Source organism: Chanodichthys erythropterus, chromosome 16, assembly GCF_024489055.1.
Source record: "Chanodichthys erythropterus isolate Z2021 chromosome 16, ASM2448905v1, whole genome shotgun sequence".
In the NCBI taxonomy this organism is placed as follows: domain Eukaryota; kingdom Metazoa; phylum Chordata; class Actinopteri; order Cypriniformes; family Xenocyprididae; genus Chanodichthys; species Chanodichthys erythropterus.
Window position 1 is genome coordinate 11,170,970 of NC_090236.1, and position 14,899 is coordinate 11,185,868.

The 14,899-nt window shown below is 35.8% G+C and overlaps 1 protein-coding gene across 1 annotated transcript; it reads right to left on the reverse strand.

Annotated features, from left to right (window-relative positions):
- Positions 1 to 62: 62 nt before the first annotated feature.
- On the reverse strand, positions 63 to 14,434 carry ralbp1 (ralA binding protein 1). Its single transcript, XM_067364260.1, has 10 exons — positions 14,382 to 14,434; positions 12,088 to 12,422; positions 9,475 to 9,909; positions 8,435 to 8,784; positions 7,096 to 7,257; positions 5,702 to 5,833; positions 3,157 to 3,267; positions 2,667 to 2,788; positions 2,365 to 2,485; positions 63 to 909 (listed from the first exon to the last, which is right to left on the reverse strand). The coding sequence occupies exons 2-10, from the start codon at positions 12,332 to 12,334 to the stop codon at positions 595 to 597; spliced, it is 1,995 nt and encodes a 664-aa protein (XP_067220361.1). The 5' UTR covers positions 12,335 to 12,422; positions 14,382 to 14,434; the 3' UTR covers positions 63 to 594.
- Positions 14,435 to 14,899: the final 465 nt, after the last annotated feature.

Below are 14,899 nucleotides of genomic sequence, written 5' to 3' on the forward strand. Positions count from 1 at the left end.
ATATATATATATATATATATATATATATATATATATATATATATATATATATATATATATATATATATAGTCCGATAATAATTTAATAATAATTTAATATTTTTTTCTTTGGATCATGGGGTGCAATGTGACCTGGACAGATGATGTTCACTTTTTTTCAAACGTAGAATTTTTAAACAAAAACCCCTAATACTCTTAACTGTTTGGGAAAAAACTGAAGAGAATTACCCTGTCCTTTTAGGCACGGGTCAAAGGGCAGATCTGATAAATCCGAGCACTCACAAAGATCTGATTGTGCTGTTGCAACTTCACATACAAACTTAAACGTGTCAAAAGAAACCAATCTCAGTCCATTGTGATAATGACCAATCAGAAATGTTTCCTACACTCGCCTCTTTTTAGACCTACTGACCTACGTTTCACACATTGAGTCCGATCACATCTAGCCTCTGTTCTCTGCTGTCCAGTTTTCTCCCAGTGTAATGAACATCTCACTTCACCTTGCTGACCCTTGACCCAAGATGTCACAGTTATGTGATACGCAAACACAAGCACAGGTGAAGTGTTTAATGGATGTAGTGAGGGTCAGATGATTTACAGGTTGGCCTCTCTCTTGTCTTTGCTGGGCGATGGCTTCATAGCATCTTTTCCAGGCTTTCCATTGGTTGAGGCGGCAACCGTAGAGGCAGTGGATTCCATGGCGACTGCTGCGGCACGTTTGATTGGCTCATCCCCTCTGGATCGTTCCTCTGGGCTGGGCTGGCAGGGCGGGGCCTGTTCGGCAGAAGGCGGGGCTGTGAGCTCCTGCTGCTGTAGCTTGTGACTCTGAAGGAGGCGGAGTTGAACACGCAGTTCCAATATGGCCTCCTGTTCCTCATGAATGGCCTGATTCAGATGAGTGTTTTTATTCTGGAGAGAAAAATCAAAAACATACAGCTCTCATAATGAGACTTGATGGGTAGTTTAGGCCCCTGGAGCCATACAAATCCTATTGTTTTGTTAAAGCTTTTACTTCTCTTGAAGGAGGTTTCTAACAAGTGGCTGAATGAAAAGGTTGTTGGTAACTTATAGGATTAGTTCACTTCAGAATTAAAGGGATAGTTCACCCAAAAATGAAAATTTGATGTTTATCTGCTTACCCCCAGTGCATCCAAGATGTAGAGGACTTTTTTTCTTCAGTTGAACACAAATTATGATTTTTAACTGCAACCGCTGCCGTCTGTCAGTCAAATAATAGCAGTGATTGTGAACTTGAACAATAAGAGTCGAAAAAACTTCCATAAACAAATCCAGATTAAACCCTGCGGCTCGTGACGGCACATTAATGTCCTAAGACACGAAACGATCGGTTTGTGCGAGAAACCGAACAGTATTTATATAATTTTTTACCTCTAATACACCACTATGTCCAACTTTGTTCAGCTTCCGGCTAGTGAGGTCAGATCGCGCTCTGACAACGGAAGTGATGTCTCGCGCTCATTGAAGTATATGGGCGAGACATCACTTCCGTCATCACAACGCGTTTTTTGACCTCACTAACAGGAAGCTAAACGGAGTTGGACATAGTGGTGTATTAGAGGTAAAAAATTATATAAATAATGTTCGGGTTCTCGCACAAACCGATCGTTTCGTGTCTTAGGACATTAATGTGTTGTCACGAGCCGCAGGGTTTCATTTTGATTTGTCTAAGCAAGGTTTATTCACTCTTATAGATGAAGTTCCCATCTACTGCTATTATTTGACTGACAGACGGCAGCGGTTGCAGTTAAAAATCATAATTTGCGTTCGACTGAAGAAAAAAATTCACCTAAATCTTGGATGCACTGGGGGTAAGCAGATAAACATCAAATTTTCATTTTTTGGTGAACTATCCCTTTAAAATTTCCTCATAATTTACTCACCCACAGTCCTGCAGAGTTCAGCTCCAATCCTAATCAAACACACCTGAACAAGCTAACCAATGTCTGAAGGGTTGCTAGAAAGCTATAGGCAGGTGAGATTTTAATCAGGGTTGGAGCTAAACTTCGCAGGACTGAGGCTCTCCAGGACTGGAGTTCGCCACCCCTGGTATATAATATTAAAAATTCATAGATGTTGTGTTCATTTGTGATAATCATTATGAACAAAACGTGCATTAACTACAAGCTTTTCACACACAAGACATTATTTTCTGCAATAATCCAAAAGCCAATGGAAGAATCCTATTGTTTTTTTTTTTATGGGAACCAGGGTCATGCTAACTTACGAGTTGGCCTACAAAAATACATCCTCCCTGCACCACTCTATAGGAAAGCTTAAAGTTAGCAACAGTAAATAAAGCGGGCAGAGCTCAGCAAATGATCAATTAAATGTGAATCTTCTCACCTCTAGTTCTTCGTTCTGTTTCTGCAGGTCTTCTAGAATCATCTGCAGTTCCTCTTCATCTTCACTCTCGCTCTCGCTATCTGATGAATACTCCTCTGTTTCACTGCGGCCCTGCTGACGGCTGTGTGTGTGTCATTTCAAGCAGAAAATGGAAGATAAACAGTAATGATGACCAGATCTGCTGTACAGCAGCCATAACTATTAAAAAAAATGTTGCTTCCTATAGAAATCACATGAATACAATCATGAATAATCATAGTTAGCAACATATCTGATCATTTTCCCTGTGAGTGAACTCTCACCTTTGTATATCTGCAATCTCCGCACGTAGTCGTTCAATTTCTTCTTTCTCTGTGGCGATTTGCCGCCGCAGCACCTGCTCCAGTGATATCAGTTCCTCCTGCTCTGTTAGGATCTCGTTCTCCTGTAGGGGGCGGCAGAGAAACAAATCAAACATCACAAAGAATCTTCAGCTGAATCCTGATTCACATCCTACACTTTGCTGGTGCATGCTTTTGAGTATGCAGCACAACAGTAGGGTAGAATATGGACATGCCGCATGACAGAAAAAAGACTCTTGTCACATGCTGCTTGCACGCAGTCATCTGTACATTTTCTGTTACTTATTGTAGGTTCATATGTAACAAATGGCTGTGTAATACGCAAAGTACAATGCAACCATTTGCTTATCACTGACCCGCTAATTTGTTTATCTGTCAGAGCCATCTAAGAGTCGAACCAGCATCAGAAACGCAGTGAAAGTGGCATTAGCGTCTGAGAAGGTGGACTTACCTGAGCCAGGAGAAGATTAATGACTTCCTCCTCGTTCTCAGACATCTCCTCCTTTGATACGTCCTCTTTAGACAGGCTGGCGATTTCCTGTGCAATTTTAGTCTCGCACTCCTACAGATTCAGGAGGACAGAGAAGAAATGACATATCAGGACGTTTCTGGAAGTGTGGCATGATAAATAATGTGGCATAAAATAATGTGTAATGTTTCAACTGGCCAGTTTCTTAGAGAAGTGGACTATTATAAAGTTTGTTGTGAGTTGTGATCTGTTCATTCATATACACTACTGTGCCAAAGTTTGGGTCGTTAAGAATTATGTTTTTGAAATTCTTCCATGCTCAACAAGACTTAATTTATGTGATCGAAAATACAGGAAAAAAGTAGTATTATGAAATATATTATTACAAATTAAAATAACTGTTTTCTATGTGAATATATTTTAAAATGTAATTTATTCCTGTGATTCAAAGCTGAATTTTCAGCATCATTACTCCAGTCTTCAGTGTCACATGATCCTTTAGGAATCATAATATGCTGATTTGCTGCTTAAGAAACATTTATAACTATTATCAATGTTGAAAACAGTTGCTGCTTAATATTTTTGTGGAAACATAAAAATTTGGTCAAATTTTTTTTGTGTGTGTGTTTTTGATGAATGTTTTCTGAGGTTTCGATGAGGTTTTTTCAAAAGAAAAGCATTTATTTGAAATAGAAATCTTTTGTAATATTATAAACATTTTAGTGTCACTTTTGATCAATTTAATGCATCCTTGCTGAATAAAAGTATTAATTTCTTTAAAAAAAAAAAACAACCCTACTGACCCCAAACATTTGAATAGTAGTGTAGTATAGTGCATTAGTCTCAATCTCTGTCGTTCTTTCTTTTTTTAACATTATTTTTATTACAAAAAATATATTAAAGAAATATAGGGGCAAAATAAAATAAATAAAACAACAGAACACAGGGTATACATTCTGTTTTTGAAGTATACTCCTGGGCAAAAAATGGGCCAAGCCCAAAATGGCTTAAATTGTTTTATTTGTCTTAACCGGAAATTTTTGGTCAGGAAATTAGCAGAATTTAAGCAAATGCACTACTTAATTAAAAACCATTGCTGTCTCAGAAAAACATCAAAGACAGAATGAAGTGATGCTCCAGAGCGGTGCCTTTGAAAATCGGGTAAGAAATATAATAATAAATGCATCTCTACCACTGCTGGTATAGGTGAGCTACTTCACTGTGAAAAGCCATTCAATGCTGTGATTTGTGATTGAAATGTTTAAAGGGTAAGTTCACCCAAAAAATTAAAATTATGTCATTTATTACTCACCCTCATGTCGTTCTACACCCATAAGACCTTCATTCATCTTCAGAACACAAATTAAGATAGTTTTGATGAAATCCGATGGCTCAGTGAGACCTCCATTGCCAGCAAGATAATTAACAATTTCAGATGCCCAAAAGCTACTAAAGACATATTTAAAACATTTGTGACTACAGTGGTTCAACTTTAATGTTATGAAGCGATGAGAATACTTTTTGTGTGCCAAAAAAAACAAAATAATCACTTTATTCAGCAATATCTAGTGATGGCCGATTTCAAAACACTCAGTGGTTCGGAGCGCCAAAGTCATGTGATTTCAATAAACGAGGCTTTGTTACATCATGAGTGTTTCAAAATTTCAATAGTTCACGTAACTTTGGCAGTTTGATACATGCTCCGAATCACTGTTTCGAAACAAATATTTGTAAAGCTTCGAAAGCTTTATGAAGCAGTGTTTTGAAATTGCCCATCACTAGATATTGTGGAATAAAGTCTTTTTTTTTTTTTGGTGCACAAAAAGTATTCTCATCGCTTTATAACATTAAGGTTGAACCAATGTAGTCACATGAAGTGTTTTAAATATGTTTTTAGCAGCTTTCTGGGCATTTGAAAGTGTAAATTAACCTGCTGGCAATGTAGTCCTCACTGAGCCATCAGAATTTATCAAAAATATCTTAATTTGTGATCTGAAGATGAACGAAGGTCTTACGTATGTAGAACAACATGAGGGTGAGTAATAAATAACATCATTTTCATGTGAACTAACCCTTTAAAAACATTAAAAGACCACTAAATATTTTGCCAATTTTGGCTTGGCCCATTTTTTTGGCCCAGGAGTTTGTATAGGTCTACATTTAAACAATCATTAATTATTGTTTATATTACAGTACTCCATCCATTTCTCCCAATAAGATTGAAATAGATCCTTTTTACGTCTCAAAATAAAAGTCAGTTCTTCCATATTGTACATTTCCTTAATTTCTACCCAATCTCTCTCTTGCTATCTGTATTTGGGTTCATAAGTTTTCTAACTATGTTCTAACTAAGTTTTATCTAAAACATCAACAATATTCTTAATGCAAATCGTGACGCAAATCTAGTTCTATGTTTAAACCCTTCATCAGTTGTATTTGATGCTTCTCTTACTAAGTCAAACTCATTCTGAGATTCTATGTGTTCTGATGTACAGTAAAGCAAGGGTCAGAGTGCCACAGCTCTTGCCTGTCTCTTGGCCTCGCGGAGTTTACGTTTCAGCGCGGTGACGATCCGCTGCACCTCCCAGAGTCTCTCCTCCTTGGACAGATCCTTCACACCAGCCTGTAGATCTCTGTGCAGACGGTTCAAGAGGAACTCCTGCAGAAAGACACGTGGACAGATGTGAAGACCCGTAAGAACAAACATAAAATCACTTTTTACTGAAACGCCGAAACCGAAATTAAAGGTTTCATTTAGCTGAAATCCAAAACCAAAAATAGTTTATTTAATAATCAATTAATCTAATTTATCTAATAATCAATGCTCAAATAAAAACTAAGTTGTATACAAACATTTAAATTGCACATAAGACTAGCATTTTGTTTCTACTCCAATTTGTAGTTGAAATATAAACATTTAAACAGAGGCTATAATAAAAACAGATTTATTCAAACACACTTTAAATGAGAAATCACTAACAGATTTAGTACAAATGTAACACATGCCATCGGAGAGGCGCCAGTTAAACGCCACTGTTTCTGCCTTCTAAAACTATATACAATTTGCTTTTTTGGCAGGATACTTTTGGTTTCTGAAATTTAGGTGCATCACTACAAATTACAAATAAGATCTCTTTAAAATCTCAGTTGTCCTGGAGCAAATAGGGATGTTGTATTTCTCATGTTGTGTTTCCTGTGTCTCTTTCCTCCTGAGAAAAACACATTAGTAATCAAGTTTCAATCAAAAGTTAGAGATTTCAGTATGAACTAATACATTTTTTTTCTAACGATCCAATATGGTGATATGCACATTTTATAGCTCTAAATTCTAACTGTATGAAAACCAACGACTCATTTGCGTCACTGCTTATTTCTCCAACAGAATTTAGTAAAAACATCTGAGACAAAGTTGATAACTCTAACAAACATAACTTAAAAAAAAAAACATTACGTTTTCAGAGATATGCAAGAGCAACCTCTGAGCAATAACATTCCTTTTTGAAGTCATGTGACAGCAGCTATAGAGTCACACATCAGAGCTGTTTACGCCGTTTCAACTGTTTTTGTTTCCAGTCTCTCCACACTCACACAGTTTGGATTCATCTCCTGTTTTGAATATCACATGCATTTCCTTGTTCTAAGGACACATTTGCCTTTGACACATTAAAACTATTCATTATATGTAAAGCATAAAACAAAACGTCATACAGGTTCCTCTTCCAGATAGAAGATAATCTAATGAAATTAAGTACATTGCTTTCAGTACTAAATGTCTTTAAGCATAAATTAAAAGCACTACAACAAATACCACCTAATTTTTGGGGTGAACTGTGACCCGTTGACAGGTTTTACACGCTTGAAGAGATTTTGAAAATACACTGTACAGAGCAAAATTCTGTGTGTTTCAGTCCTGTGACTCACCTGTCTGCGGATCTCCTCTTTAATGCTCTCCTGGGTCTCAGGTAGGGTTGGCATGGTGGCCATATTGGACCAACGCAGTGGATGGACGACCGGCTTCAGAACCACATCACCGAACATCTCACGGACGTGTGTGAAAAACACGTAAAGCACACGGTTACTGATCTAGAAACCAGAGCAAAAAATGGATTGTGTGTCATTTAGGCATATGCAGTCATCGTGAACCTTAAAAAAATATGGAACCACTGTTTATGGGAGTTGAATTTATGATGTTATTGCCAAATAACGTTCCACCCCCCATTCTCCAAATCATTTGCAGTCGTCTCTCAAATAAATTGACCCCAAACAAAGACCTCATTAGCAGTATGAGGGCACCTCCATCCTGCATGTGCCCTGTGAGACTCTAAAGTAGGACAACCTTCAATCTGAGAGCAGAAACACATCCAGAACTCTCTACTGTAAGAGTGAGTGTATATTATGATTTTACTATACTAAACTTCCCATCAGAGAATCTTTACTGTACATATATCCACTTTTTGTCACACCTGGATATGTCTTGAAAATTTACAAAATGTTACCCATTTGAGAAGAAAGATTATTGAGTAATATAAGAAACTAGAAATGTTGTTTTAAATTATATTTAATAATAATAATAATAATAATAAATAAAAACCTCAATCAAATCCAATTAGGATAACCGCTCTTCCATAGGCATATGCAATATTTTGTAGAGATTTAACACATTATATATAATTTAGTAAAATATATTAAACTCTTAACCTTTCCGAGTTACAAACACTTCCTTCGCGGGTCAAAATGACGCTATATAAAAAAATTATAAAAATTAAACTAAATATATTATGTATGTACTATATATTTATATAAATATAAAAATATACTAAATATATGAAATCTCTTTCATTTCATACAAGTCTAAATAATTGTAATTAAATTAGAATTATATAATATATATATATATATATATATATATATATATATATATATATATATATATATATATATATATAATAATACAAACAAATTTATTAAAATAATAATAGTAATTTTTTATAATAACTTTTATAATTTTTTATAATTTTGTTTTTTCTGAATTTTGACTTTATTGGTCTTGTCTCGAACGCACCTATCCATGACCTACAGGCAAGCAATGCTAATTGATCAGTTACAATTATTTAGCATCACCTTGTATGAAATGAAAGAACAATATATCTAGTTTAATTTTCGATATATTATCAGATGAACATGCCACTAAAACTATAGAATGATCTGTATCACATCTAAAACTGTAGTTCAGAACATCACCTGAAGATTATAAGCTCACCTGTACGGTGGGATTAAGTACAATAGAGATGTTCTGGATGTTCATCTTGGTGTCGATTTCACGGGCGATGACATGGTCCATGTGAGTGATGAGCCAGGCCAGGAGGAGTCTGCTCCCCGTGGGCACCTCCCCCAGGAGCCTCTGAAACTCCTGCAGCTTCTCTGCCTCGCTGGGCCGCCCGCAGGCCTCCTCGAAGCGTGGGGTCAGTTCTTTACCCAGCAGGTTATCGGGCAGCTCTCGCAGGTACTGCTTCAACAGGCTGGCCACTGTGTGTGGATCATACTCCTCCAGACATGGACACTCCTCGCGGTCGTACGCTGCTTTTAACTCGTCAACCTTAGACTTCATACCTACAGAAACAACACGAGAGTGAAGACAACAGTCAAAAGCGGCAAGGCACATTTGATTTTGACTTTTTATGTCTTTGAAAAGAGCAGACAAAAGAAAAGCTGCTGAGGCACGTGTTCACTGTCCGCTCAGATATTCCTAACAGTGCCAGTGCACCTATGCATGTGACTTATATCACATTCGCTTCATTTCAGGAGTCTAGTGTTGCATTAAACATCATAAATGTAAAGTGGACTAATACTCTTTTATCACAAGTGGACCAAAAAGAGATTCAAGCCCACTTTTGAGCTAGTGATGATAGAAGTTAAAATTATCATCTGTAATAATTGACTTGAAATTTGAAAACAACCCAGAATATTCCTTTAAATAAATGTATATATAATGTATATATTATAAATGTATATATAATAAATCTTATAAATAAATATTATTATAAATATTATATAAATAATAAATATTAATGCATTAAAGTGGTTCAGATCGTACCTATCAGACTGTGACCATTTTGTCTATTTAAACGGGGAAAAATCTAAGATAACATCCGTAAATTAAGGAGTGCCGCAAGGATCTGTGTTAGGCCCCCTGTTGTTTTCAATATATATGTTGCCACTTGGTAATATTATAAGAAAACATGGAATTAGTTTCTACTGTTAAGCCGATGATACTCCGTTATATATGTCAACACGACATACCAGAGACACGATAGATGCCTTCACATTTCATGCCGTAGCTCTCGATGTAGTCCACACACTCTCTGAAGATTGCCGGGAGCTGTATCCCATCATACAGCGCCGTTCTCCTCACCGCTTCCCCTAAAGGCGCTCCGAAGATCGGCCGGAATGTCGTTGTTGTCTCTGTGATGACAGGTTCAGGCTCAGTGCTTGGCTTTTTCTTCTTTTTCTTCTCTTTCCACTGTTTCACGACGTCCGCTGCCGTGAGGTCTTTGGACTTCTTGTCCTTGGCCTTCTCCTCTTTAGGTCCCTTCTCCTTCACTTTGAAATCCTTTTCTTTCTTCTTGGAGAAACTGGGCTTCTTGAAGACGTGGATGCCCTTAGAGCGCTTCATCTTAGATGGGCTCTCGGCCTCATCGGCAGAGCTGTCCTCCTGGAAAGCAGCGTATCCCTCGGCTACAGGGAGAGGAGATAAAAAAAGAAGAGATAAAGAGAATTAATGAAGAGAAGAGAAGAGAAGAGAAGAGAAGAGAAGAGAAGAGAAGAGAAGAGAAGAGAAGAGAAGAGAAGAGGACATCTTTCTACCTGATGCTAAACAGAATATGTCCTATTAACTGCTGTGCAAAATTTACTGTCCCACCATCTGTCTCTCTCAAGGTTAGGTGAGACTGAAAAGAGCAGAACGAAACAAGACCGAGAGAAAGGCACAGAAAACTGCTCTAAAGAGGTCAGCTTACAATTTAGCAATATCCCCTTATGCCAGTTCTTTTTTTAGTGATCCATTTCCTTGTCCTGACACCGACTTCACCCTGAGCAGAATAGTATTCGGCAGCTAACTAACACAGTTCTGACCCCATCAGACAGTATTTGTGACGCCCCTCCTCAGCCACTATAACACACCTACAGGGTGTGTCCTTAAAGCTCCATCACTTCCTGCTTGTGTGCAATAGGTTGCTGTAGGGGGGCTAAATATAGTGTCAGAGTGAAAATAAAGAATTCACTCTGAAGCTGCACAGAAACTGGAACATTTGCACATTGAGGGCAGAAGTCCATACTACAAACTACAGCTGGTTTATTTAACTATAAAAGCATTTTGATGATATTAGATAGAGTACCATTCAAAAGGGGTTGCTAAGATTTCTTATGTTACTCACCAAGGCTGCAATTTTTTGATCAAAATTACAGTAAAAACAGTAATATTATGAAATGTTATTACAATTTAAAATAAGTGTTTTCTATTTGAATATATTTTAAAATGTAATTTATTCCTGTGATCAAAGCTGAATCATCATTACTCCAGTCTTCAGTGTCACATGATCCTTCAGAAACTATTCTAATATGATGATTTGCTGCTCAAGAAACATTTATGGTTATCATTTTAAATGTTGAAAACAGTTGTGCTGCTTAATAATTTTGTGGAAGTTGTGATTTAATTCCTTTTTTAATCAGGATTTTCTCTTTGATAAATAAATTATTTAAATATTCTCTTTTCTGTAATTTTTGATCAATTTAATGCATCCTTGCTAAATAAAAGTATTAATTATTAAAAAAAAAACTTTTGAATGGTAGTGTAGGAACCATAAATTCAACCAAAAATGTATTGCTAAAAATTATCCAGGCATTTTTCCCACGAACAAATGAGCACATGAAAGAAATATATTTCCGCATTTTCATTTATATTAATATTTATGCACGTATAGTTTTAAAAAAGGAGTATGCTAATTATTAAAATTTGTGCTAATTAACATTAACAGTAGCATTTGTGATTGTGATGACGCAAATGAATAACTCAATCCTAATATTGATTTGATTGACTGAAACAACAGTTTGAACTGATTCACAGAAACAAAACATAAGTATCTAACAGCATGTTTGCTACTAAAATTCAAACACAATCTAATGACTTGAAAAGCAAAGATCTACAGAGGCTCTAAAAGGCATTCAGACACTTAAAATGTCTGAATATGATTGCATTAAATAATAAAATATTAAAATCATGTGAATAAATCAAGAATAAATGTGACCCTGGCCCACAAAGCCAGTTATAAGGGTCAATTTTTTTAAATTGAGACTCATACATTATCTGAAAGCTGAATAAATAAGCTTTCCATTGATGTATGGTTTGTTATGACAATATCTGGCCTAGATACAACTATTTGCAAATCTGGAAACTGAGGGTGCAAAAAAAAAAAAAATCAAAATATTGAGAAAATCGCATTTGAAGTTGTCCAAATGAAGTCCTTAGCAATGCATATCCACTCACAAAAATACATTTGTGATATATTTACGGTAGGAAACTTACAAAATATTTTCATGGAACATGATCTTTGCTTAATATCCTAATGATTTTTGGTATAAAAGAAAAATCAATAATTTTGACCCATCAGTATATTGTTGGTTATTGCTACAAATATACCCGTGCGACTTATGAATGGTTTTGTGGTCCAGGGTCACAAATGCTGTAATATTCAAACCAAATAAAGATCTTTTTGTTAAAAGTTTTGTATAAAAAGTGTGCCTGTGCTTTCTCTATTCCCTTTCTTTTATGCAATAACATTCAAGTCTTTATTTAGATGTGGGCATCAGTATAAGTCATTGTTGAGTGTAAATACAGTGTGTGTATGTTTATCTTACTGCGTTTCTCCTTCTTCTTAAACTTGTTCTTCTTCTTGTTGTGCTCCTTCTCGTCATCAGACACCGCGTCAGGCGGCTCATGGTGGTGTCCGTCGTGAGGGGGTGAAGGGTCGCCCGTACGGTACAGACCTGGGAACTTAGTAGGGCTGATCTCTTCGGAGCTCGGGGTACGAGCCACGCCCCCAGGATGCTCCGCCCTCCTTTGTTCCGCAGGGCTGCTACTGGGTGGCAGGAAGCACTCCGTCATCTCTGCGCTGCCCTGCTATTGGCTCCTTGCAGCACGATGCCCTGGGATTGGCTGTTCGCTCTGGTGACGCATTACCTCTCCATGTCACCTGTAAAGGGGAAAAACAGACAAGTTATTTCAGATTCTCTTACTTTAAGTACAATTTCAAGATGGCATTTTCAAATGACACTTTCTGATGAATATGAAATGTAAGAACTGCACAAAAAAAATCTACACTCTGTTTGTTGAAACACATTTTGAGCACATGAACCCTTCAGTCTGTTTTGTAAACAGCAGTTTTCTTACATCAGATGAACAGATAACCTTCAAATACATGATCAGGACATCTCTAAAAACCCATTCTGTAAACTGTGTGACTATATGTGTGACTAAATGTTCAAATCTGCTAGCATAAGTCTTTAACACAGATGCCACTGCCCTCTAGCGGCCATAATGCTCTTTGCAATGCTCTAAAGTGCTATAAAATGATTTATGAATTATGTCACTAAAATAAAAAGGGTTTAGGGGTCAAAAAAAAAACCTTCTTCTTTATATCAAACAATATGTTTGATCATTTATTGAATGATTGAACAATTATTATTATTAAAGACCCAACAACAGCACAAAAACAGAAATTAGACAAGGCTTTAAATAAACTCTCTCAGTCTCATATTGCAAACACTAAAATATAGTACCAACTAGTAGCACTTTGAGCTAGAATCTTTCATGAAAAGTCATCTTACCTTATTTGATTAAAGGTATAGTTCACCCAAAAATGAAATTTGTATCATCATTTACTCACCCTCAAGTTGTTCAAAATCTGTATAATTTTCTTTGTTCTGTTGAACACAAAGGATGATATTTTGAAGAATGTGTTAAACTGAACCGTTTTGACTTCTATAGTAGTTTTTTTCCCCAAAGTGGCCTAGTTAAAAACATTCTTCAAAATATCTTCCTTTGTGTCCAACAGAACAAAGAAATGTATACAGATTTGGAACAACAGACAAAATGTTTTTTTTTTTTGTATAAAATCTGCATAAGGGAATGTTTTTGTTGTTGTTGTTCATTTAAACAAAATATTAAGATTTTAAGACAATTAAAAAGTGCATGTAACATGATCATACAATAAATAATCTTTTAGATTGGTTTTATTATGCCACACTCTTGAAGTGTCATATATATATATATATATATATATATATATATATATATATATATATATATATATATATATATATATATATATATATGTGTGTGTGTGTGTGTGTGTGTGTGTGTGTGTATAGGGAAAGCTTTGGTAGTATGGGTAGGTTTAAGGGTAGGGGTAAGGTGTAAGGTGTAAGGGATGGGTCAACAGTGTAATTACAAATGTAATTACAGAAATTAATTACATATGTAATTACATGCAGATGTTTTTCAAATATAAGTACAACATAAAAACATATTCGGCACAATAAGTGCATTGTATCAAGAGATTAATTTAAATGTAAGTGCATAGTAGTTAAGGCCATTTAATATAAAGTGGGACACTATATATATATATATATATATATATATATAAGTGTATTGTATCTGCGGGCCCTGCCCCTGCCACATCCAAAAGCACCGTAAGAAAGAAATCATATTACATTCAAAAGAGCTAACGTTACTCGGATTTAACTCACACAACCATAATGATTTAAAGGCATTCCGACAGATTATGAATTAAAGATTTTCTCCACTGACGAGCAGAATAAATCTCTCCTGACAGCAGCTGTTTCGTTGAATGGAAAACAAGCCAGACCATATGACATCTTAACAACAATTAATGAACCGCACTTAAAATATGCTTTTCAACCAAGAAAACGTATAATAACAACAATGATAATAACTAAATATTCAATAGTACGTAAAGGGAGATTCATAGCTTAGCATGTTTGCTAACGAACCTCGAATTTAATGTACAAATTCAACATTAAAAATTATCAAAAGACAAATACACTGCATAATAGAGAAAATAAGCCATAATACTAATAAAATATTAGAGAACAAGTATAAATATATTACGAAAAATAATCCGTGTACAAACCTGCTATGATCAATGTAACAGCTGCACTTCCTGTAACGTTAGCTTGTTTACGTCCCATCTGACACGCGCGCATGCGCAGTTGAAGCCTTCTTGAATTATGGGAGCTCTAGTTTGAGTTCTCTCAATTTTTTGTTTTGTTTTAATCTGATATATAGATAAATTTGACATTATTTATCAGGATATTCATTTATATTACAAAATAAAAAAGAAGATATAAGGATTTTGTTCTACATTTTCTTCCATACATTATTTTCAGTATTTTCTATGAGGCCAGCAGATGAAGCTGTTGAGCAACAGACCAGCAGTGCAGCGTTACAGCTCAATGAATGTTAGGTGAGTTCATTCATGTTTATGATGGGGGAAAAACTGTTCCCTAGTAACAGAAAATAGACCTTCCTAGTTGTTCTTCCTCTGGTTATGTCATTTAAGGGATTGCCATGAAATAACATTCATGATTCAGGCATTATCATTTTGTTTATGGGTCTGAGAATCATTATCTAAGATGCCAGATAAGAGTT